This window comes from Mycteria americana, chromosome 7 (assembly GCF_035582795.1).
Source record: "Mycteria americana isolate JAX WOST 10 ecotype Jacksonville Zoo and Gardens chromosome 7, USCA_MyAme_1.0, whole genome shotgun sequence".
Taxonomy (NCBI): Eukaryota; Metazoa; Chordata; class Aves; order Ciconiiformes; family Ciconiidae; genus Mycteria; species Mycteria americana.
Genome location: NC_134371.1, coordinates 63,441,217 through 63,465,781, shown reverse-complemented (window position 1 = coordinate 63,465,781; position 24,565 = coordinate 63,441,217). Strand labels below are relative to the sequence as shown.

General features: G+C 38.8%; 1 protein-coding gene across 3 annotated transcripts; it reads right to left on the bottom strand.

Annotated features, from left to right (window-relative positions):
- Positions 1-340: 340 nt before the first annotated feature.
- SCP2 (sterol carrier protein 2) lies at positions 341-24,545 on the bottom strand. 3 transcript variants are annotated; one of them, XM_075508779.1, is made up of 17 exons: positions 24,380-24,508; positions 22,972-23,068; positions 22,170-22,224; positions 21,547-21,618; positions 17,765-17,896; positions 16,740-16,804; positions 15,554-15,680; positions 14,609-14,672; positions 14,267-14,353; positions 13,509-13,659; positions 12,463-12,610; positions 10,365-10,472; positions 7,865-8,018; positions 4,810-4,903; positions 4,063-4,192; positions 2,518-2,597; positions 341-1,249 (listed from the first exon to the last, which is right to left on the bottom strand). In XM_075508779.1, the coding sequence occupies exons 3-17, from the start codon at positions 22,183-22,185 to the stop codon at positions 1,154-1,156; spliced, it is 1,524 nt and encodes a 507-aa protein (XP_075364894.1). In that variant the 5' UTR covers positions 22,186-22,224; positions 22,972-23,068; positions 24,380-24,508; the 3' UTR covers positions 341-1,153. The 3 variants fall into 3 exon arrangements, with proteins under 3 accessions (XP_075364894.1, XP_075364893.1, XP_075364895.1); XM_075508778.1 differs by lacking the exon at positions 22,972-23,068 and having other exon boundaries at positions 24,380-24,545; XM_075508780.1 differs by lacking the exons at positions 341-1,249; positions 2,518-2,597; positions 7,865-8,018; positions 22,972-23,068 and having other exon boundaries at positions 24,380-24,545.
- Positions 24,546-24,565: the final 20 nt, after the last annotated feature.

Here is a 24,565-nt window from a genome sequence, read left to right as displayed (position 1 = left end):
TCTGGGTAAACAGATGTTTGGGCCATTTTCGGTCTGATTCAGTACAGCTGTTCTTACTGCTCAGTAATCTGCTAACCATTCACACCAGATAAGCAGAATGATTGGCTTGAATTAGCTAATCTTTATTATGATTTTAGTTCCTCAGTCATGGCCCACATGTGAGGATGTGAGGTGTATATACTGGACTAAGATGTAGTTTATGGAGTATCTACTGACAATGCCCAAGGAGGAAAAAAAGAATGACTGCAGGAGCCCTTCATGACAATCTATATAAAATAGTCAATTCAGAGCATTAACATGAAATCCACATTTACAAATCCAAAGAAGCAACACACAGAAGGACAGGAAAAGTATATTTAATTTTCTATTAAACTTCCAACCAGAATACATCTTCCCAAAACAGAAGTTAAAGCTTTTACATTACTGATAAGAATTTCATAATGATCAACACCAGATTTTCTCAGGAGAAAACAGGTAAAAGGTTGGTTGTACTCCCTCTCTGCTCTCCTGGCGAACCTAATCTTTTTTCAAGGTGAAGTATTATCAAATCCTGTGAATCTCAAAGCAATGTTCCTAGTTCCTACTTACTTCTGGATATTTTGTTTATTTTTAAATTCCAAATAGTAATAAGAAAAGTATTTTATAGCAAATTCCTAAAGCCTATTCTAAAAAACTGCTGTTAGAGATCCCCTTTATAAGACCATTTTAATTTAAGCAGCAGCAAATTTGTTAGAATGGAAATCTGAAAGCATTTGTATTACCTGCTATTACAGCTTTTAAAAAAATGCAACCCATTTAATTGATATGTCAAACTATTTATAACCTTCCTCACTTTCTTCCCAACTAACCTGAACAACAGTAAGCAGCCTCATTCAACTCTTTTATAAAAAAATTTTTCATATTGATTAAAACAAAAATTGTCACAAATACCCACCATATACCATTTGTAAGAATTAGTGCCTCAAAGCTTAGCCTACAAATCTTTGCCACAGCAAACTGATGGAATTTATTAAGAGAATTAAGGTCTCTAACCACAGGATTTAGGTGAGAGAGGTCCAATCAAACCCACCCTGCGCCATATTATTGATAATGTCTAGTTTCATTCTACTTTTTTGACCAGAGGATCAAGTACTGACTGTTTACTCTAATGACCTCAAAGTTTAGCTTTGCCTGGCTGAAGTTGTAGATTCTGAAGTTTCATTGCCATGCCCATGTTCCCAGAAATCTTCAACTTGCCTTGAAAGAATGCCTAAAAAGAAAGAAAGATGATATGAAATGCAATACAACATATTACTCAAAATGCACCCCTCCCAAAAGTTATGGACTATTATGTATGTGCAGGTCCTGGCCTGCAGTTTTATAATTCCAACAGTTCTAGCAGATATCTCACATTCATTAACAAATGTATTCTCTGACACTAGAAAGTAGAATAGTAAACTGAGGAAGTTGTATGCTTATTATCTTTGTGATACCTAATGAGAATAAACTTGGTATTTCATGTTTCTTGCATTATCATAATGATGGAACTGTATACAAAGCAGGGCAGAATACCCAATGTTTTGGTGATGACAGTTCATAGAATAAAAGTTCACTATTTCAAATGAAGATGATAAAGCAATAGTGTACAGTAGATGCCACAACTGATTTCTTACTCAAATACCCCCCAGCCATTACCGATTTTGTTAGTGATTAATTCAGTTTTACAAATCTAGTTTGTGAAGCAGACACACTAAAGATTTGGGTTTTTTCCTCCAGACCTTGTAAAAAGATGAACTGCATGCACTAAAATATCCAAATTGTAGATGTAAAATTGTAATCGCTTCTGAATTTCCTACATGTACATTACAACATTTCTATAATGTGTTTTACCTTCAAACTTCTCCTAGACACAATTTAGTTTGTGAAAATTCTTATTTACCCTGTGATTACCAGACCAAAAACTTAAAAGAATGTTACCCAGAGCATTTCAAATTTAGAAGTACTGAACAACAACTTAAAATTAACTTAAACATCTGGTTTACTTGGTTTAACTTAAACAACTGGTACACTATGGCTGCTTTTGACACACTGAGGAATAAAAAAACCCCCAAATAATCATAGGCATTTAGTGGATGCTCACCTCAATTTCCATTTTTCAGCATCAAGATTACTCCTTACACTAATGCCAGCTATGAGCATAAAGCCCTCCAAACAGAGGGCCAACATTCCTCCCTTCTTAAGTCACACTGCAAACACTAGTTTCCCTCTCTTCTCTGCAAACCAAGCACTATTATATCCCCTTCTGGATTACCTACAGGATGTCTGAGATAATATGTGCCCGTTCAGGAAAGTAGATACTGTCTTTCTTGATTAATGTTACTTTGGCCAATTTGTTCAGAGAAAGTCAGAAACTGTCATTTTTCAGATCAGCCATGGCAGTTTTGGAGGAGGGGATTTATTTACATGATTTCAACTTAAACACACTCAAAAGAAACAAACAAGTCAGTCCTCTTATCATCTCATCTTTGCTATACTTACTGTCTGAGGATTCATTTTGCCAGTCATGAGAGCTAACAGATCAGTGTCAGCCATTGTAATCGTACAATCCGCCTTCTTATCTGTAAGATAGAGTTGACTATGAAGATTCAAACTGAGAGATGAAACAGTAATAGAAGCTGCAACTCCATGAAGAACCTGTTGATACTACAGGGTAGCAAAATGGTATCTGAAGTACATACAAATAAGGGCCATTATAAAAATATCAGCAAGACATCATCCAAGAGCCAACAGGCATCTGTGCCACCTTGTAGCACAGACCATCCCAACACTACTGAAGAAAGATGGACCTTTCTGAAAGGTGCTAAGCAAATTCATTCCTTGAAAAGAAATGATAATCTACTTGTAATCAGATAGAATGTTAATTGCAAGAATTGACAATCTTAAGTTTTATCAAGCTTAAAATTGCTAGTATTAAGATCAACTCAGAATAAATGTTTTTTCCCCTGTGACACTCTCTGAAGATACTCATCACTGAAATTTCAGGCATTTCCTGCCCTCTCCTTCAATGGGAACAACATGTGCATTCTAAAAGGACTCATTTGAATCAATTCAAATCCATAAGTTTTTAGAATCTTCTTACCAGAAATAAGCTGAAAACTTATTTTAATAAGCTCTGATAGAAATATAACGTATATACCAAAGGACTAAAAACTGCATGCATCTTTTCCTAGAGTCATCTTATTATTAAACTTAACTTTTTGAAAAAATGTTGTCCATACAACAGAAAACAGTACTTTACTTTTTGTAGTAACTTAGATCAATGAATTCCAAATCAATCCCCCTGTCATGTTTTTGACTAAAAGCTTTATGATGCAGGTTCACAGATACATGAGATTCTGAGGACAGACTGTTGTCTTTGGCTTTTTATTTACATTTCTAGGATGCATGACTTCAGATACACGACAAGACATTTCATGGCAAGGGTACAAATCCTTTGTTTCCAGTACTTTTATGGAGTTCCCCACCACCACCCAGTCTGTGTCTTATTTATGTCTGCCTTTTATAAAATGGAACTTGAAGTTTATGTCAGCTGGTACAGTATTGAAATCAGTCAAGTTTTATTGCTTAACTAGCTGCAGAGGAGAAGTAACTTGACAAGATAGACTGGCTTACCACCTACCAGTGTCTCCAACAAAGCAACTGAAGAAACAGCTACAAATTACCTCTCTGGCCCAAATTTTAAGAGGTGGGAACAACAAAACCCCTGAGGTTTGTATTTGTTTTTTTTTTTATTATTCTGATTCCTGTAAAAGTCATATGACAGATCTGTCTGGAGCTCTACCAAAACATGCAATTATCTAGACAGAATTCAGAGTAGCAGACGTTTAATTCTTGGTCTGAAACATCATGGATTAAAAGTGCCAGTAATAAGAAAAGTTTAAAATTAAGGTAGCTCTACACCACTTCTGCTCAAGGTCACTATAGCTTAAACAGGATATGAATTTATATTCTCTTAATTAGTTTTATAATTATAATTATAATTTATAATTATAATTAGTTTTAGTTAAATAAAATAGCACTGACCTGAATTAACTGCCACAGAGCCTTTACCATTTTTCACATCTACTATCCAAGTTGCTTCTTTCCCACCAGGACCATCTTTTATTTTGAAGGCAAAGACTCCACCAATTTTCTTGACAAATTGCTCTCCTTCCTGTAATGACCATGTAATGTGCAAATTATTCATTTACTTCAAAATAATTTTAAAATAGTTTGAATTAAACAGAAAGTAATTTTAAAACCTTTATCCTTTCTACTAACATAGAAATACCTACTTCCCTCTATTACACTTCATTTAAACAACTATTAAAAAAAAAAACCAAACACAAAAAGCCCCCACAAACACAAACTATGACTATCTATATTAAAATCTATCAACTAAAAAAAATGACCACTGTCCTAACAGTCTCGTCTTGCTGTAAGTCTGACAAAATGTGATTTCTTCTTCTCATCACACTTACAAAACAAGCAACAAACACCAAACACAAACTTAAAGTTTCTTGTGTTAGCAAGCCCCTCACATACAATCTAAACTTGCCTTTACTGAAATACCCTTATGCAGGTAGGAACTGTCTGGGGAAAAAAAAAAAAAAATCTAAAATCACGGCACAGTATAGAAAGATTTCCGAGACAGTGAAATTCAAAGCTGTAACACTTGTTTCAATAAGCAGTACTGAGGAAGTAATTGATGCTACTATATTCCCATCAGGTTTCACACATGTTCTGTCATAAATTAAAATCCTGTTGTAGGTAAAAGAAGTAGTCAAATACCTCTTGGAGCTTCTTTTCAATCTCTTTGAAGACCAAATGTGACTTAAATCCATCAACAGCTGCGCTGAGAGGCACAGCCGCAATACGGCCGGTGCTGAAATGAAAAACCCATTCATTTACATACCTTTAGTCACATTTTCAACATCTTCAATTCAACATCATGAATAGGCCTAACACCAACGAGAGCAGCCACGCTGAAACACTTTAGCAGTATAGAGCAACTATATGATATCAAAGTGAAGCTTACTCTCTGATGGGCTGACAGCTTGAATTACAATCATTTCAAGTATCTAGATATTTTTACATGGAGAGGACACCAATTTTATAATGAAAGTAAATTGTTAATCTTGTTAAGATAAATCAGCAAACACTACTGTCACACCTGGTGTGAAGAGAGAGCAGCACAGGCACTATCTCTGAGAACTACCTTTTTTTTTTTATTTTTGGCAAAACAAATCCTCTTTTCATTCCCAATTCATGTGGGTCTCTTAACAGTCACAAGAGGCACTAAGCATTATTCCTGATTCTCTGGAGCAGTCATCCTGCATGGCCTGACAGTAGCATGAAACCTAATTCTTCATTTCTGCAGCGGCACCCAGAGCCGAAGTAAGTATAGAGATGTCCAAAGAAATGGCAATTCAAGCAGCAGGAAAAACAAGTTTACAATTATTACCATCTCTGGGCAGCAGAGTTCAAATCTGTGGCCAGGTTTGATATTGTTAAAGTGACAGAATCACTTAAGAAATAATGTTACTAGAACTTATTTGTGTGGTACTAACACTACCCTATAGATGTATGCTAGGGTAGCAATAGTAGGGACTGTCTCATCTGAAATCAAGGCTGTACTAACAGGATGTAAAATCATAAGGTGTCAAAAAAAAGCAGAACTGTTTAAAAGACTAATCCAAAAGGGATGAAGTCCTGCTGTCATTTACCTTGATGTACATTCTTGTCAGCTGTTACTAAAGCCCCTGATTACAAGCTAGATCTGAATCCAATGATTAAGTCTACGTGCATTGCTGTAGAAAAAATGGTACAAAATATCTTCATAAACAGGAAATGCCACCACCTTTCCCTTAATTACACAATACATAACATCATTCAATTACATAAGCGGTGTCTGAACAGATTAGCCGCACTGTTTCGTTCCACAGTCTGATATACATTGATGCAACTCCTTGTGTCAGGTATCTCGCACGCACAAAGCCTTTGGAAGAACCAAAGGTTTTTCAGCTTCTCTAATGTAAGATGAAACTAGTATTGCTAAGATTTCTCCGTTTTGAGTTGTACCTAAGAAAGAATTTTAAAAAGTCTTAATACCAATGAAGGTGAAGGGAGCTGTAGTAAATTAGACTTGATTTCTTCAGGAGAAATATTATCTGTACATGCAAAGCTTTTACCTGACAGGAAGGCACTACTTCTAGCAGTACCCTCAAGGTTAACAGTATACAAATAGCAAGATTCCCTGTTTCATAAAATTACAATATTTTTAAAGACAAAGCTCAAAGCAATGGAAAATAGTGTATTCCCTATAACAGTCTTTTCCCCTCTGATTTAAAACTGTGTACCAACACCCACTTCCAAGTTTTGTGAGCATGTTTGAAGAGAATCCATGAGAAGGCATGATTTTTCCTGTATCACACCTATTTTCTCATACGGTCTAACCTCTTACAGATTACAGAAGTGATAGGATTATCGCTTCTGACGCTGTACTACAAAAAGTTTCTGCTGCAGCCCTTCAAAGTTAAATTGCTTCTCTCATTACCTCTTCCACAGATTATACTGTCACCTCCCAGGAACTGTACAGGTCTAGCTAAAACAGACATTAGAAATATGAGTTGGGAGGGGAACATTTTTTTCTAGAAGTCCAGCGAGTCCATGATAAATTTTAGTGTTCACAGGTTTTTAGAGCAAATATAAAGTATTTGCATTAAGCTTTAAAACCAAAACCACAATACCCACAAAGAGTAGCTCAATCTTTCTAAGCAAAGCTGAAAGTGAAAACGTAAAGGGAACTGTATATTTTAAAAGTCTCTCCTGAAATTCCAGTATATTTACAAATTTTCAGTATTGTCTCTCAATTCCTGTCCACCCTAATATAGAACTACAGCAGACTGCAAGACAGCTTCACAGCAGTGTTCTCCTCTCACTCTGAAGTATGCTACAATTGCAAGTGCAAATTCTTCAGCCAGGACTCGACAAGTAACATGCCTGAATTCTAACGAGTACTTAGAATACCACATGTGACATACAGCTGAAAGCAATTCTTCATGAAACCAAACTAGTAACAATTTTAGCAGTGGGTATCTCTATTCCCATGGATGTCTTGCTTTTTTTGGCAAGTCCCTAGTTTCAATTAATTCATTTTAATGTGGCCTGTTTTGTTCTTGGAAGGGCTTTTTTGTTTTGTTGGCTTTTTTTCCTCCAAACATTAGACTTTTCCATACAGGAAATCATGCGAGCCATTTTTATGGGCCAGTTTGCTCTCTTCAATAACTTCTAACTCACAGTGCATATTGTTTATCAGGAAGAAGACACTGTGTAAGTTATAATCACTGTATACACCTGCAGTGCTGTCAATACACAACAGTTCCAACTGCTGAGCAAGTTTTAGTTTACAGCACAATTTCTTCTTTGCACAGAGGCAAACAGTAATTCAAAAAAAAAAAAAAAAAACAAAAACCCAAAACTTTTGAAACACAAAGATATGGGAGCAGTGTCAACACAAAGTGAGCTTCGTTTACACCACTGCTGAACCCACGGTGAAAGTTTCCAATGAGAGCATAACCAATACCGGGACACGAACACTGAACGAGCATTTTCATTCAGCAGTGCACTTTCTTGTGCTCTAGAGAGACACAGCCTGAAAGATGACTATTTTATAAGGTCTTTCAGTTCAGGTAGCGCTTTGTTTCTCCTCAAGAAGTCAGCTACACGCAGAGGGCAGACCCTCAACTGCCCCACCGCTTCTTCTCCCAGGGCATCACGCAGTGGAATCGGACCATCTCGTCTCGGTTAAGCGCTGTGGGCAGCCACAGCCCCGCGGGGCTCTCACCTGGCCGCTCCGGGGAAGCCCATGCCGTAGAGCGTCACCACCGCGGCCCCGCCGAGGCCCAGGTTGTGCTGCAGCGCGACCTTTGCCCCGGGGACCTGCCTCCTCCCGGCCAGACCGCGCAGCTGCCAGCAGAGTTCGGCGCACTGCGCCAGGCCTGAAAAATCGAGCACAGAGCGCCCGGCATGGGGAGAGGGCCACGGGGGGACCCCCCTGCCTCCACTGACCGCACCCCCGCACCCTGCCCTCCCGGACAGGAGAGGAGAGAACAGAAGGGGATTTAAAAACAAATGAGCAAGCTTTGCTCTCCCCGCCAGCTGTGAAGATGGCCAGTTTAGTACTGGTCCAGCAAAGACACTTGGGAAGTTGCAGAAGAACTGGTCATCACAGAAGCGATGCACGCTCTTGAGTACGCGCAAGTTTGAAACTCAAAGTTACCCATTTTTCACATTTCTACAAGACTGCACAGAGAGAAACTAGATAAAGCTACTGCCTAAGAGGTCACGTGCCTGGACAGACAGTGTGAGCTGTCTTAAAAAACTCAAATTCTCCAAAGGTCCCTTATCAAACAGATGACTCGGCATTGACTTTTGAATCTCCAAGACACAAATACATGACACTCATAAGCATTTTAAAGTAGTTTTAAGTGCTGTAATAGCTACTCAAGGCACCTCAGAAGCATTAGTAGAGCTCACCTCACCATCTTGGCACCTATCTCAGAGTGGAAATCTGAATTCAACATTAGTTTACTAAATCTAACAAACATAAAAATGCAACCAAAGATCTTCTGGAAAAATGTTTTATTTTCTTTGCAATACAAATGCCTACTATTAAAAATGCCCATAATAAGTATGTATTATACTACAAGGTAAGAAAAAGCCCTAGAATACACAACTGAATTGTGATTAAAATTAGTGCTGGGCACAGCTGGTTAAATGAAGTAAGGCACATACCACAGGCATATTCCATAAACTTCCCTCCCTAATAAGATATTAAGTGAATACATGCAACAGGATTTGAGAAAGTTAATTCTTGACAGCTCAGATACCTAGAAATATATTTTCTTGGGAGGCCCAAAATGAAGGTGAATCCCTTTTCACTATAGTCCTGATTTTCAGATCACATTTACCCTTGGCCTCCCCCTAATATTCTATCAGCTATTTCTGCAATTACGATCCAGTTCCATGCACACACATTTTTTCTTCCCTCCATCATCCACAGACCTCCATCCCTTCCTCTCCCTTCCCCTAGACAACCGTGTAGGCCTTTGGGCAAGGCAGAAGAGGAATCTGTATTTTATGCACCAAATTTTACGCACTGCCAAGTGAAACATTACAAAGACAATGTGTAAGAAGTTTTATAATGCCAGTCATAGATAAGAAGTAACAGATTTCATTTACACTCTCTCAGTCTCAAGGAGAACATGTTCGTGGTACCTCCTGCCCTGGAATGGTTTGGAAACTTAAGATGACCGATACGTCCTCTGATTAGCATATAGGTAGCCTCAAGACTGTTTTATAGTGAAATTAAGCTGACAGTCTGTAGACATGTCATTTTCTGCATTTTAGTGACTCTTCCCCCCCACCCTTGGCAATAGAGGGAGGCATGAATACCAGTAATTGCCTCTGCATTTATCACTCTGTAACGGACAAAAATTTAACGCATACCTAGCAATGGAATACTCTCATCCTGTTACAGATACCCAGAGTCTCATTTATCTGGAGTGTTTTTCCTCCAAAGTTTCCTAATACTTCCCCCCTACACTAACTGCAGATTATCTAGCTGTTACAGCTGTTTAGCTTAAGGTCTGTTGTTTTACAAGGTTTCCTCTTCTCCAGTTTTCTGACAACTTCTCATTTCCAAATAAGGAAGGTGAATTATCTTCACAAATCTAAACACATTTTATCCAAGAGCCATCTCATTTGGAAGCAAGCGTAGCAGTTTAAAGAAAACAAAAAACAAAACAAAGGAAAACCTGTGTTTCTGGGAAACGGTGACTAACTGAGCTTCTGTTGTAAACATCAGATAAATATTTTGACCTCCAAGGCTTAACAGAAATAGCTTTTATTATAGCTAACAAGGGTACAGGCTATTCAGATGCAGTAAAAATCTCCAAAATCTGAATTTTAAAGGATGGCAACATACAAAAATCGTTATTCAAACTACATTCATCAGAAGTTGTACTATTAAGCAATTATTTAGAAAAAATTTAACCTGTTTTGCTGGTTGCTTTAACAACAACAGAAAAAGTAGCACCATAAAATTAAGTAAGTGCTAATGATCAAATTCCCACTCCAGCTCTTTTACTTTGAGCAATCCTGCATGGTCAACCTGCCCTAATGCGTGCATTAGTTGGAAATGAGAATCAAGTCCAGAGCTTCCTTCTAGTCTTAGGAAGCCCTCACGTTTCATACAGACAAATACCAGTGGGAAGCATCTGCCTGCTCAAGAACTGTATCTCGTATCCAACTGGCATGACTAAATGAAATGGTTTTTTGCATACCTGTAGCACCAAGCGGATGTCCCTTTGAAATCAAGCCACCACTAGGATTAACAACCCATTTTCCTCCATAAGTATTGTCTCCTCTGTCAATCAGGTCACATGCTCTTCCTATAAAACAGTATTTATAAAAGAAAAATATTCCTTTTTTGGTTTTAAGTGTTTTTTCAATTTTACTGTCACTTACCAAAGATGCTGCATGTCAGTTAAAACCTAGGGAAATACTACACCACAGATTTTACAAAGAGTAGACTGAAATTAGCCAAACTACATTAATGAGACTTGCTTATACTACTGGAGAAAGCGTAACATGGAAAAGACGTAAAAGGGCTAGTGTTTTGATACAAAAGCTTTTTTAAATTTGCTGTTTTGTTGATATACAGTATTATGATATAATCCATATAATGAAGCTGTTCATTATTTTATTAATGAAACTGCAGTGATAATTATGTTTTTTGTAAAAGAGGGGTTAGTCATAATTTGTGACCCTCAGGACGTGGGGGTCCTGGTGAACACAAAGTTGAACATGAGCCCTTGCCACAAAGAAGGCTAACGGTACCCTGGGCTGCATTAAGACATTAAGATAGTAAATAAAACCACTCATAAGACTAATGCTTAGAATTGCTTAGCTTTCCAGACAATTATTTCCCATGCCTTCAGCGTACAGCTCTCCCCTTTACCCAGTCCCTTACTCCTTTATTCTTGTACCAGCTTCTTCAGCCTACGTTATTAACATCGAAGTCTAAAAAAGATCTGCCACATTTCCTGTACTTATAACTTACTTCTGCCATTAAATGAGAATAGCAGGTTAGTCTTGCACATCTAAATCCACAGTGTGGTTTATGCCATTTCACTGATCTCTATATCTAATTAGTCTACCGTTCCAAGATAAGTTTCGCATACATTTAACGTCAGACTGACTGAAAGGTGGTGAAAATTGCACTACTAAATTACCATACACAAGACTTATTGGTCAAATAGACAAGTACCATCAGGATTCTTCTGTATCTTCAATTAAAGGAATGAAGCTAAAAAGCTTAATGTACCTATTTAAATAATGTCAAACATTTACCATTTTTACTGCAGATACCATAAAAACACAGCAAAGAAGACAGTAAAAAGCAAGCATTCGAAGGCAAGTATTTGAAGACCTACAAACACATTAAAAGTCTTCCTGAAGATCTATGAACTTCTCTCTTTCAGTGAGAAAGCTTAGACTTAATACAATACACCATCTAGTGATAGAGTATGGTATTTTCTCAAAATTAATTAAAAACAAATTAGAGAAAGATTATATCAGATGATTATGCAAAGCAAGAATACATTCAGAGTTTAAATATATCAAATACTGAAGTAGCAGTTCAATGCATTATTTACTTGAAATCAAACAAAAACCTCTCCAGTAGAAAATTTTAATGATTTGACTTACATACATAGAACTAAACTCCACTGACATTTAACCTGTTGTAAATCCACTCACTTCAATGAAATTAAACTAATCTGGACAGATTGTGCATTATTATGCAGTTGACTTCAGAGACATGTTCACAACTTGCCAAGAACTCTGTATTTTCAAAGGCAAAGATGTTTCAAGATTTAAAAAAAAGTCATATCAAAGATAAGTAATTTGGTAAGGCCCTCTATAGGTAATTCTTGTCCAATTTTTGTCTTCTTAACAGTAAATACAAAGATGGAGGGAAATCTTGGGGTAGGTAAGTATATAGCCCTGAAAAAGGGGCATAATACTGAGAAAGATCACAGGAGTCCTTAATTTCCTTGCTCTGCTTGCTTAGAAGAGCCATCCCTGCACAAGCTAGCTGTATGATTTCTCGTAGTTGTCCAACTCTCTAATTTGCCTTCTATATTTCTTCAGAAATAACAGTTACACACTCATTTGTTAAACTAATTCTAGAGTTTGCAGGTCTTCCCTATGTTACTACAGTGGTAACTTGCTTTTCGCTTTTGTGAGGTTAGCTAATGCCTTTCAAATATAGAAGATCTGTCCAGTAGACAACTCAAGGCTCTAATTATATGAACAGATAAAAAGTATTTTTAATGCTTTCCATTTTAATAAAATAATGATCTCCATTGATGCTACTACCTTCTGGACAGAGTCCCAGAGCTTCATAGGTAATGAACTCATTAACTGAGAAACAGTCATGAAGTTCGATCACATCAACATCTGTAGGTTTTAGGCCTGCTTTTTCAAAACATTTTTCTGCAGCTTTTTTAGTCATATCATAGCCAACCTGCAACAAGTAGAAATTGTACGTTAAAATATCATTAAAGAAACATAGCTAGCAATTTCATTTCTACACTTAATTTTAAACATGCTTCTATATATCCTGCAAGTGAAAGTAACCTGTAGAAGGTGGCATTCTAATTTATTTTAATACATCACACATCACAGAATTTAATATTCATACAGTATGAATTGTACAGAAAGAAATAATACACTCTAAGTCTCATTGTTGGCATGTGGAAACTTTTCTGGGGAATATCCTCTATTTTCTCAGTCTTGCTCACAAGCCAAATTGCTCCTTTGCGTGACTCAGACCAACAGCCTTGAAACAAATCCTCAAACTGTCTTGCTACCTTTTTCTATCAGCCATCTGACTAGAATTGTATCTGAAATCCAAACAGAACATGACTAGAGTAGAAACTATTGGGTATTCTAATGGTTTGTCTTACATCCAATTATTTTAGTCAATTTGCAGTGGGATCCAAATTTTGCACTTCAGGTCTTTCCCTTCATTCTACTTAAGCAAGTCATCATGACGATACTCAACAGGTTATTTCAGCTTCAGTATTACACAGACATAAGTAAAATTGTTTTAAGTTTCATTACTCTTATAAACAGAAAAATTAAAGAAACGTGTTTCTTGCTGTTCAAATTGTTTAAAAAGTAGCCTTTAAAAAATTTGTTAAAACTAGGGTTTTGATAGCTTGTTTATAAATTTCTCACTGTTATTCCACAACCATACTCTTTGCTTACTCCACCTGCCCAAATTAAATTACTTTTAGATTCACCACGAAGTATAATTTGTTTGCTTACTGACATGGAAATGTCTACAGTGTCATTAGAGCTTGCAGGTATTAAAAAAAACCCCTGAGGAGTATCACGTTAATACAGAATTGTAAACCTACCATCTTCATACAACTGTTTTCTTCAAATGTGCTTGGATAATCAGTAACCATCACCTGGGCTAGAATTTCCACAGCTTTTGGTTGCAACTTATGCCTTTTCACAAACTCCTCATTAGTCAAAATTGCAGCTGCAGCACCATTTGATGTGGGACTGATTGAAAGAAAATAATGATGTCATAATTCTAAATTAGTAATGTCAATCTTTCATAGAATTATCTTTTAATACAAACCAAAAAACAAAAAGGACAAACAAAAAAACACTTTCTCTGGCTGATGCCACTGAAACTGTAAATTCCATCAGTGTTTGCTGGATACTTTCAGTAATATTTATAACAGACATTTGAAAAGCATGACATCAAAATAGAAACGTATCATGAAGGTTTCTCAATTAGAAAAAATCAAAGCTTCTACTTGGCTATAAACATTGTTAACAACAAGCCTTTGAGGAGTGTATAGGAAAGGCTGAAGAGAAAAACTAACACTTAACAGCAATGGATGCACATCAGTAAAAGATACAGAATGATGCAAGAGCCCCAAAGTACAAAATGTATTTCAGCTTACTGTATGATACTGTGAATGAGTATCTAGGTAGCGTTTGGTCAAGACAGATTTCACATTTGTTTTATTTACAAGAAGTTTTACCTAAAATAATCTGTAAATTTAAATAAAAGTCTGTTTGCATGTAAATTAAAATAGATGTCCTACCATATTTGTCTTAACATCAAGATTTATTTCACAACGCTAAGTCGTCTCCTTACCAACACTGTAAGACAGTCAAGAAATCAAAAATTTTGCGAGAATGCAGAACTTCATCTAATGTGTACTCCTCTTGGAACTGGGAATACCTAAGAAAAACATACAGATGCCATCTTAGTTTTAGCACAGCCCTTAGCAGTCGACATACTAATATCACACTATTAGGCAGCTATAGAGCTGTTATTACAAACTATAAGGCACTGGATATAAATTTATGCTGGGTATATTCTCATTCCATAATAAAGAATATACTCTGCAAAGTATTTCTAAAGATAATACTCAGTTTTGCGTGAATTTTTAAACAGCAATGTATGCTCAATACAGAGGTAGAGTACATTACTCACGGGTTGTTAGTTGAATGGCTATGATTCTTCCATGCAATTTTTGCAAAGTATTCTGGATTTGTCCCTGGAAGGGGAAAGAAAGCTGTGTTGAAATACTTTCCCAATACTTTCACTGTTTACCCAAACAGTGCTAACATAGCATTTTAAATATTGTGTCATAAGAATTTGACCTTTACAAGCATCTTTACAAAAGACTCATTGTTATCAAGGCTTTCCTTAGAACTCAACTTAGGTCTAAAAATTAGATAAAGACTACTAAACATGGTTGAGTTTTAGCTAACAGAACATCCTACTTGGATATTTAACACTTACTAACATAAAAATACAGAAAATAAGTGCATTTTATTTGAGGTATTATTATATTACTGAAACTTGAATGCTCATTTTCCTATCGGTGCAAAACAGCTGCAGTGAAATTTCCATATACTAGTCTAAAACTAAGTGCAAATAAAAGACGCTCGACAGGCCAGCCTGTTATCTTGGAGCCAATTCCCTTGTCTGGTGGGGGGGTAAGAAATGGCAGTGGCAGCAGCCTAGTACTATATATTGAATCAAATACCCGAAAGCTTTTGTCAAACAATTCAGTCCCAAGCCCATCTACCCATCCTAAGACACAAGGAAAAAATGCAGGAAGTTATGCAACCTTATCGCCCAGACCTTACAGAAGCACAAACCATACCATTAGCTTGATTACCAGACATTCTGTATCATAGCCTTAATTTTGTCTCCTGATGGTTTTGTTTGCCTACACATCACCAACCCTTCTGTAGATAACTCTTTATCCAAATGTATTCCCATATGCGTTAGCTGTAGATGTTGCAGTTGTAGTACTTGGGTAAAAGAAAGGACACTGAATGCTAACTTTTTTTAAAAACAAAATCCTAATATATATTTTTTTAATCACTTCATTAAAAGAGGACAATGAAAAAATTTATTTTAACATACCATATTTCTCCATATGTTCTTTGCCAGCGCTTGCAAACATCTGAGGTGCTACTGGAGCACTTGCTAAGCCATATTTATTTATCATAATTTCCAAATGTTTGTCAATTGGATTAGTTCTGTCTGAAAACTAAAAAGAATAAACATAGTTATAAAGCAAGTCATAATTTCCTTTTCTTTACAACATTGCCACAAAAGTGCCATTGATTTCAAGCAAAAGAGGTTTTTCTGATATTTTAACAATTCCACTAGACAGTATGTTGCATGTCAGTGACATGTTTTGAAGCATTCATAATTTCCCAACTATAAGAAAGAGTAAATAAGCAGAAAATGCTTAACATTATAATCACTGCACTGATCATGGCAAGGACCACTCCTATGTGACTTCCATCACAGTCACTATTTTCAGCAGAGGACTTCAGGTATTTTTCACCTCAGCTGAAAATCCTACAGTTAATATAGTTCCAAGTTATAAAATTAATACTGTACTAGTATTTTCAATGAAGCTTAGATGAAATATCATAAGCATGTTAAAGATAACTCTTACTCATTTCAATTGTAAACTCATTTAAAGTTGTTAAATTTAACATTTCTCACCCAAACCTCTGCATATATTATCAAATTTGGCAGTTCTGTAGTTAAACGACATATGGGCTCTAATATTGCTTGCCATAAGGCAAAATACAACAAAAGCCCCACACTTCTCCAGTAAAAACAAAGACGAGACAAGAAAGAAAGGTTTACAGAAGCCCTTAGTTTGTCGGAAAGTGTGCTAACTGGTCAACTGACTAAGCATCAACCCAAAAGCCAGAAGACCCAGATTCTTTCTTTGATATGCTGTGTCATTTTGAGAAAGACACATCAATTGCTCAATGCTTCAGTATTCTATCTGGTATTTTCATTATTCCCTGTTAACCTTGCCGTTAACATATTCTTGGCAAAATACTAAAAGCATGACCTACTACATAAAACCAATTCTAAAACATTCCATACAAAATTTCTATATCATAGCTGCAATCAGAATCATAAAACTCAATAAAAGTTTCCATGAATCAAAATAACGGTTTATTTTGTAATCATCTACAGCAACATCTTAAAGCAACTGGTATTTATAAGAATATGTCTCAGAGAATGAGGTGTATTTCATCCATGAATACAATGAAATGTATAAAGCGTTTCAGACACTTACACCTGAAGCAAGGGACCCTTTTGCCATCCTCTCAAAGCCAAGTGCCAGAACACAATCTGCCAAACCTTAAAATAAAATTTGTGGCTACTTAAAACACAATGTAATTATAAATGACATTATGTACTAATAACTATTCAATTACAAGAAATATACATAAACACCTACCAGCTGCTATTCTTCCTTTCTTCATTTTTGAAAGACAGTCAAACTGGGGTGGGAATGGTATTGATACAAACATATTGATACCGAAGAATGAGAGATCACTACAGGGTTTGGGTTTATTTTTAAACTGTTTGACAGCAATTATCTTAGATGACCGAGCACTTATGTCTCTGCTACAAATACTAGAATAATCATACAGAATGTTACTATAGTTTTCATTACAGAAACATCAGCATTTAAGTGCAAGAAAGTATCAAAGTCCACACAGGAACTGCAGAAACAGAAGGAAACACTCATCTGTCAGTTCAAAGCACAGTCTGTCACAAGGCATTACTCTCTTCCCCTCCCTTCCAAAAATGTGTTAGTCTAGTAACTTCGAGTTAAAAAAAAAAGAAAAAAAAAAAGCTAAGCTTTTTAGCAGATTCTTCTCTCCTTTTCATCCTGCAGAGTCTAGTGTCTTGCAGTACTATAATGCAACTTGTTCTGCACTACTCCAAACAACTCTTCCAGAACAAACTTAACTGGCTTATTACTTACTAGGTTCATACAGCTTACGACATAGGAAAGGACATTTATATCCATATACACCATCTTACTGCATCACAGACATAGTCTCTTAGGTGCATACATAATGCTCTAGTTCATAGTGATAGTCTTACTCTTTTAAGTGCTTGGTCTTATATTTGTATATACAACTGACCAACCTTTTCAGCTGAGTGAGGCAGAAAACACAATTTTGCCTATGAGGACAGGACATTTACAACTCAGAGTACTCGCACATTCACTAGTTCCATTCTTCATTCAAGTTATATTTATAGAAATAGAGAATATGTATTACCCAGCCCCAGAGCAAAACAACTCACCTCCTTCTACTAGTTGTCTGGCCATGAACAAAGCAGTTGATCCAGTAGCACAGTTGTTGTTAACATTAATGATAGGAATGCCAGTTAAACCCAAACCATGATAGATAGCCCGTTGTCCACAGGTTGAGTCACCTTTACACAGAGACACAACATTAAAATACGGTACATACTCAAAACGTAGCAAAAAGAAATCCCACCATGTATGTGCAATGCTACCACTTAAACTGTAAACTTGAACTTTTGAACTGTCATCTTGAGTATGTCTCTCAAGTATCTACAGTACAAGAACCTTAGAAACAAGATGAAAATCATCAGATTTTAAAAACAGAAGTTTGTCCTGCTTCTGTGGTAACAGGCCATGAATCAACAGAAGGTAACTGGACTGGACAGAAACATCTTAGAGGTGCAGCTTGGAAGCTGCTACAGGTATCACAGCTGACTGACCCTACTTCAGTTGCCATAATACAGTCATTAATAGAGAAACAGGAAGAAAGTTTATGGAAAACTCTCTTTGGAATGGAAACAGATTTCCCCATAATAGAAATCTGACTTTGACTGCTTTGAGAAATACATCAGGCATCTGTGAATTGGAGTGACAGGAAAAGGTTCAAACCAGTCATTTAACACCATCTACTCTATACAATAAGCAGTGACTGCAAGTTAAAAGCTTCTGCTGAGGGTGTCTACTAGAAATCTGTTTGAGGGTTGTGCTGGTTTTGGCTGCGATAGAGTTAATTTTCTTCACAGTACCTAGTATGGGGCTGTTCTGGATTTGTGCTGGAAACGGTGCTGATAACACAGAGGTGTTTTCGTTACTGCTGAGCAGTGCTTACACAGAGTCAAGGCCTTTTCTGCTCCTCACCCCACCCCACCAGCGAGGAGGCTGGGGGTGCACAAGATGTTGGGAGGGGACACAGCCGGGACAGCTGACCCCAACTGACCAAAGGGCTATTCCATACCATATGGTGTCACACTCAGCATATAAAGGTGGGGGAAGAAGAAGGAAGGGGGGACGTTTGGAGTGATAGCGTTTTGTTTTCTCAGGTAACCATTACACGTGATGGAGCCCTGCTTTCCTGGAGATGGCTGAACACCTGCCTGCCCATGGGAAGGAGGGAATTAATTCCTTGTTTTGCTTTGCTTGAGTGCATGGCTTTTGCTTTACCTATGAAACTGCCTTTATCTCAGCCCATGAGTTTTCTCACTTTTATCCTTCCAATTCTCTCCCCCATCCTGCTGGGGGCGGGGAGTGAGAGAGCACCTGTGTGGGGCTTAGTTGCCAGCCAGGGTTAAAAGGACGACAGTCCTTTTTGGCGCCCAACGTGGGGCTCAAAGGGCTCGAGATAACAACAGGTTTGATTGGAACGTGCTAGATTTATAGCTGTTAAGCTATTAATCAGCTGGTTCCTGTGCTTGCCATGGGGCTTGCTTGCCTCACTATATGTTGGAGTCTAGTGCTCATTAGTGGCTGCTTTTTGCTTTCACTGCTTGCTGTACTGCTGCATGCTGTATTGCTGCACTGCTGATCATCTGACTCTGCTGTGCCTGGGAACATTCTGATGAGAGCAATGGCGACGCGCCTGGGCTGGCAGACGGCCAGGGCATCGCTGCTGTTTCTGAGCTGCTGCACTGGACAGGCTGGAACTCCAGTGTGAACTCGAGTCGAAGGGACTGTGATCTGTGGATGAGTCCACACAGGAGCAGGACACCCCGAAGCGTCTGTGGCTGTGGATAAGCCCATGCCAAAGCAGGTACATCTTGAAGCATCTGTGGCCATGGTTATGTCTGTGCCGCAGCAGGTCTATCTCTGAAGGGATTGTGGCCCTGGAGAAGGTCACACTGGAACAGGTGCACCTCAAAGTGACTGTGGCTGTGGATAAGTCTATGCCGCAGCAGGTATAGCCTGGAGAGACTGTGGCGCACAGATAAGGCTCCACTTGGAGCAGGTACACCCCTAAGGGACTGCAGTCTGTGGATAAGTACAAGCCGGAGCACAGGCAAGGGGAGGAGTTTACTGCAATGTTAAACCCTATAACCTGGCCCAAAGGGACCAGGGGTGGAGACTGTAATGGAAATACCTTTAAATTATTGTAACCTAGGATTTGAGTTGTACGTTATAGGAATTACTATAGCAGGAACCACCTGAACCAATGGAGGACAAGCCTTACAAGAAGCAGCGCAAGTGCAGCAGTGACCCAACCTGAGCTGGCTTTGGTTGCCCAAAAACTCCACGCAACACACGTCTCCTGGCCTCAGTGACCACTGTAACAGATAGAGCCCAAAGTCATGGACTAAATGAACTCAGTGGACATTTTGTGGAAATTTCACAGACATTTCACAGGGACGGTCCATAGACTAGGGGAATGATATCTGTGTATTATATCAAAGGATGGGAAGGGTGGTGGGGGTTAATGACAATGTATTGGAGAGTGTGGGACCTGAGTGTGACATAAAAGGTATGGAATAAGGGGTGGAGAATGTGCTAGTTTTGGCTGGGATAGAGTTAATTTTCTTCACAGTACCTAGTACGGAGCTATGTTTTGGATTTGTGCTGGAAACACTGTTGATAACACAGGGATGTTTTAGTTGTTGCTAAGTAGTGCTTGTACTAAATCAAAGACTTTTCAGCTTCCCACACTCTGCCAGGTGCACAAGAAGTTGGGAGGGGACACAGCTGGGACAGCTGACCCCAACTGAAAAAAGGGCTATTCCATACCATATGGCATCATGCTCGGCATATAAAGCTGGGGGAAGAAGAAGGAAGAGGGGGACGTTTGGAGTGATGGCGTTTGTCTTCCCAAGTAACCATTACGCGTGATGGAGCCCTGCGTTCCTGGAGATGGCTGAACACCTGCCTGCCCATGGGAAGGAGTGAATGAATTCCTTGTTTTGCTTTGCTTGCCTGCATGGTTTTTGCTTTACCTATTAAACTGCTTTTATCTCAACCCACGAGTTTTCTCAGTTTTATCCTTCCAATTCTCTCCCCCATCCCACCGGGGGGAGTGAGCGAGTGGCTGTGTGAGGCTTAGTTGCTGGCTGGAGTTCAACCATGACAAGGGTCCTGCTGGTAATGAAGGCAGGGCAGCACTGTGTTGGTATGTGAACAACTCAGTTTTGTCTACATCAGCTGTGAAGCATTATTCTGAAGCCTGACTAATGCATCTACTGTCAATAATCTTACACAGTACATTAAACCATGGTTATGTTTCTATATATGTCCATAGGATTCAAATAGTTATGAACCTCTCACAGAGCAGATCTCATCTATCACTTAGAGTTGAGCCCAAGCAGATATTTCTTATGTGCTCTTGGGCTGAAAGTGCAAGCACACAGTACATGTTTGATCCCCAAAATACCCCTAAGGAAGTGTCTTCAACTCAAAAGCAATGGATAAACAAATATATCCATTCCAGTGTACACATAAAAAAATAAAAGAATTTTCAACTCTATTGGCATAAATGTTATAATACATAAGTTTTGCACCACTTGAATAAATATACCACCTGATCTTGCTGAAAGAGCTGCTTGTATAAAACACGTTTGCAAGACACAGTTTTACAGAAGTCTTTCCATAGCTGTGACTAGAACTGTGAACTCCACAAATATACAGACATAGATCTGCGATCACTAAAAATAATAATTTTTGAAAAGTTTGAGACAGTTCTATAAACTGATGCAATTAAATATTATAACCTGAAATTGATGGGATCCCCCATACTTTTTCCACACAGATGTCTGCAAATGTCACGGATGTCACATCTCAATCAAATTACATTACTTACCATAAACATAACCCACACATGCCTGTTCCACCGCTGAATAAGGAATCCCAGCATCAGCTAAAGCCTTCTGGCCTGAAAAAAGTTTAAAAGTTGAAGAAAAAAAAAAAACCAACTCACACAACCATAACAAGCAAACCTAGAGTAGTATGTATGATTCAAGCATTCACAAAACAAGAGAGAGAGCTGTAAAATTCCTTATATGATGTGAATGGTTAATATAGTCTTGCATCTTAATTCTCATAAAGACAATTTTGCAGTATTTTGAGTTCTGAACAACGTCCTTTATTGGAAAATTTCATGCAATCAATTTTGTGTTCATGCACAAAAGTTGTTTGTCCCAATTAAACCATGTTTGAATAATATAGGTACGTATGAAATCATTTAAGTGTCCAATTCAATTTTAAGCTATCCTTCTGACTTCAGTACTGGAAAGCAGTGAGTTGAACAGGTCAGTTATAGATTTTGTGAAAGTGTTCTTTTTTATCAGTTTTAGATTTGCTTTTTATATGTATCTATCTACTGAACAGTAGCTGTTCCTTTATATGTATAATAAAAAGACTAACTGCAAAACTTAAAATAAGTGTCAGCAATCAACCTAAATGCTTTCCTTATTATTAAATTACCTGCCTCCTTAGCCATGTCAGGATAATCAACGCTCTTCTCATTAGGCTTTGTGAACTGAAAAGAAAAAGTTAAAAGGAAAAAAAAAAAAAAAGGCAAATCAGTGATATTTAATACATCTTTTGCTCAAATTGGTATATTTAAAAGCTTTATCTTTAACTTAGAAACAGGTTTGTGAACAATCCGTTTTAAATAATGCAAACAATTTAATTGACCCAAAAGTGCATGCACAAAATCTGCACAATTCTCAAGTGCTACTGTCAAACCCTGTGATGGCTAAAACCAGAAAACAGTGCAATTTTATGGAAGCTGAGGACCATTTTTGCTCAGTCTTAAAGAAGATCCATTACTTGTATGGAGACGGACAATAACCCTGTCCAAAGCCTGTGGGTGGGACAGAGAACAACTGTCATCTTCACCGATTCATTATAATACATGACATAATCTTCGCTAAGGCTTTGATAAATACTTCCCTTCCACTTTATTTTGTTATACTCCTATTTGTAACAAGCAAATGCTTGTTCTTTGTACAGAACTTAATTCTACATGAGCCTCCCTTTCCCAAGCCTTATTCCCCTTTGTTACAAATCATATCGTACCTTACCCCTCACCACTGGAGGTGGTATTTCTATTTTCTTTGTAGTATGACTCATTAGAGTCCACCAACAAATACATGTGTTTGGCATTTTTACATCATTAACAAAAACCATCACTGCTAAAAAAAAAAAAATTCTCATACTAACTACTTATAGTTCTACAAATTATTTAACCTTCACTGTTAGTATATAAAAGTGAATTTGCTACCTCCTTATGCTTACCTCCCCAACTCCAGTCTTTTGCAACACTTAGCTGTACTTTCTGTAATGCCTCCTTTCCTTAATTTAGACAGACAACCTTCGTACTGAAGGTCATAAGAAAAATCAGTCAGTGAACTGATCATTGTAAAAGCCTGTAAGAGCGATTGACATTACTTGGGCTAACAAAGAGAGAAAAAAGAGTATTGACAATTTCTCAAATCACACTAACTGGTAACTGAGATGATCCGCTTTTGAAAATGAAAGGCATCATGTGTGGAACTGACAATTACACAGGAAACACGGACTGTTGTTTTGAGAAGGTATACCAATTTTTAGAAGACATTACATCATTAAGATTAAAAAAAGAGAAAGGATACAATCCTAAAAGACTTCATAATAAAATGCTTAGGATGGTGTCTGACAAGTTTTAGTTGTCTCTTCCATGCTACTGTTCCTTCCTTGCGCACATCACAAATGAGTTTAAGGTGAGGTCCAGTAACTTCCAAAACTACATTCTATGATCCAGTCCAATAAACACAATTAACAGAATGAAGTCTTTTACCTTTTATTTCCTCCCCATCACATCATATGCTGGAGAAATACCCATGCAGCAAAAAAAAAGTTCTTTAAAAAAGGGGGGTGGAGGGGAGGTTCTGACTACTCTGGCAAATATCAAACTCATCTTGAGTTTCATCCACTGAGATAAAAAAGGTTCCTTTAGCTTTTGCTCCTCTTTGAAAATATGCCATGCTGTGTGAACTCTGTGTCGGAAACCGAATGCCCAGCTACAGAAACGCATCAGGAGAGTCTCTGTAGGGCATCTGCTCTGCTGCCTCCAGCTCCCCCCGAGCCCACCAGCTCCCCGGCCCTTCAGAGCGAGGGGACGAGCCCTTGACCAGAGGTTGCACTAACACGGGGACGCGGTCTGGCCGTTTTAAGTCTGTGATATCGACCTGCTCAACGGAGCTCCACAACGTTTAACTTGGCCGTCGAACCCGTCCTCCCTGACATACCAACCAAAGGTGAACTTTGCGTGGAGGGCGGCGGAGCCGCTATCGCCCAGGCCTGACCCGCAGGCCCAGGCTGGCACCGCACGCCTCTCCTCTGCAAATGTCCTGAGACAGCAACCGTATTTGGTGAGGGGCCTTACCCCCACCTGGGGAGGAAACGCACGGCTCCCACAACGCCGCCTCCTCCCGGGCCCCCCTCAGCCGCCGGCGGGGCGCCAACACGGGACGCCCGAAGGGGAGACGCCTCAGGAGCGCCGCCGAGCCAGGACCCGCGCGGGCCGATCCCCCACACACGGACGCCGAGTTTCGCTCTGCCCTCCCGCACGGCCTCAGCGCGCAGGCGGTGCCGGGGAGGGCGCAGGCCGGCGGCGCGGAGCTGGACCGGCGCGGCGGACAGCCCCGTACCTTGGTCATACCAACGCCCACCACGAACACCCGGCGCTGCATGATGGCGGCGGCGGCGGGCGCCCGCGCGCGCCCCCTCCTCCCGCGTCCGTCCGGCCCAGGCGCCGCCGAGACCCCCCGCGCGGGCAGCGGCGCGCGACAGCAGAGCGAAGGGGCGGGGCGAGCACCCGGGAGGCGGGGCACCGC

Bases quoted from the DNA above. Each gene is read 5' to 3' on its own strand.
- SCP2 (XM_075508778.1), bottom strand. From the start codon at position 24,421: ATGCAGCGCCGGGTGTTCGTGGTGGGCGTTGGTATGACCAAG. The intron at 17,897-21,546 runs GTAAGTAATGTA...CTCTGTGTAAAG, and splicing joins ATGTGTGGGTTATGTTTATG to GTGACTCAACCTGTGGACAA. The intron at 14,673-15,553 runs GTATGTTAAAAT...TTCCCCTTCCAG, and splicing joins AGAACATATGGAGAAATATG to GGACAAATCCAGAATACTTT.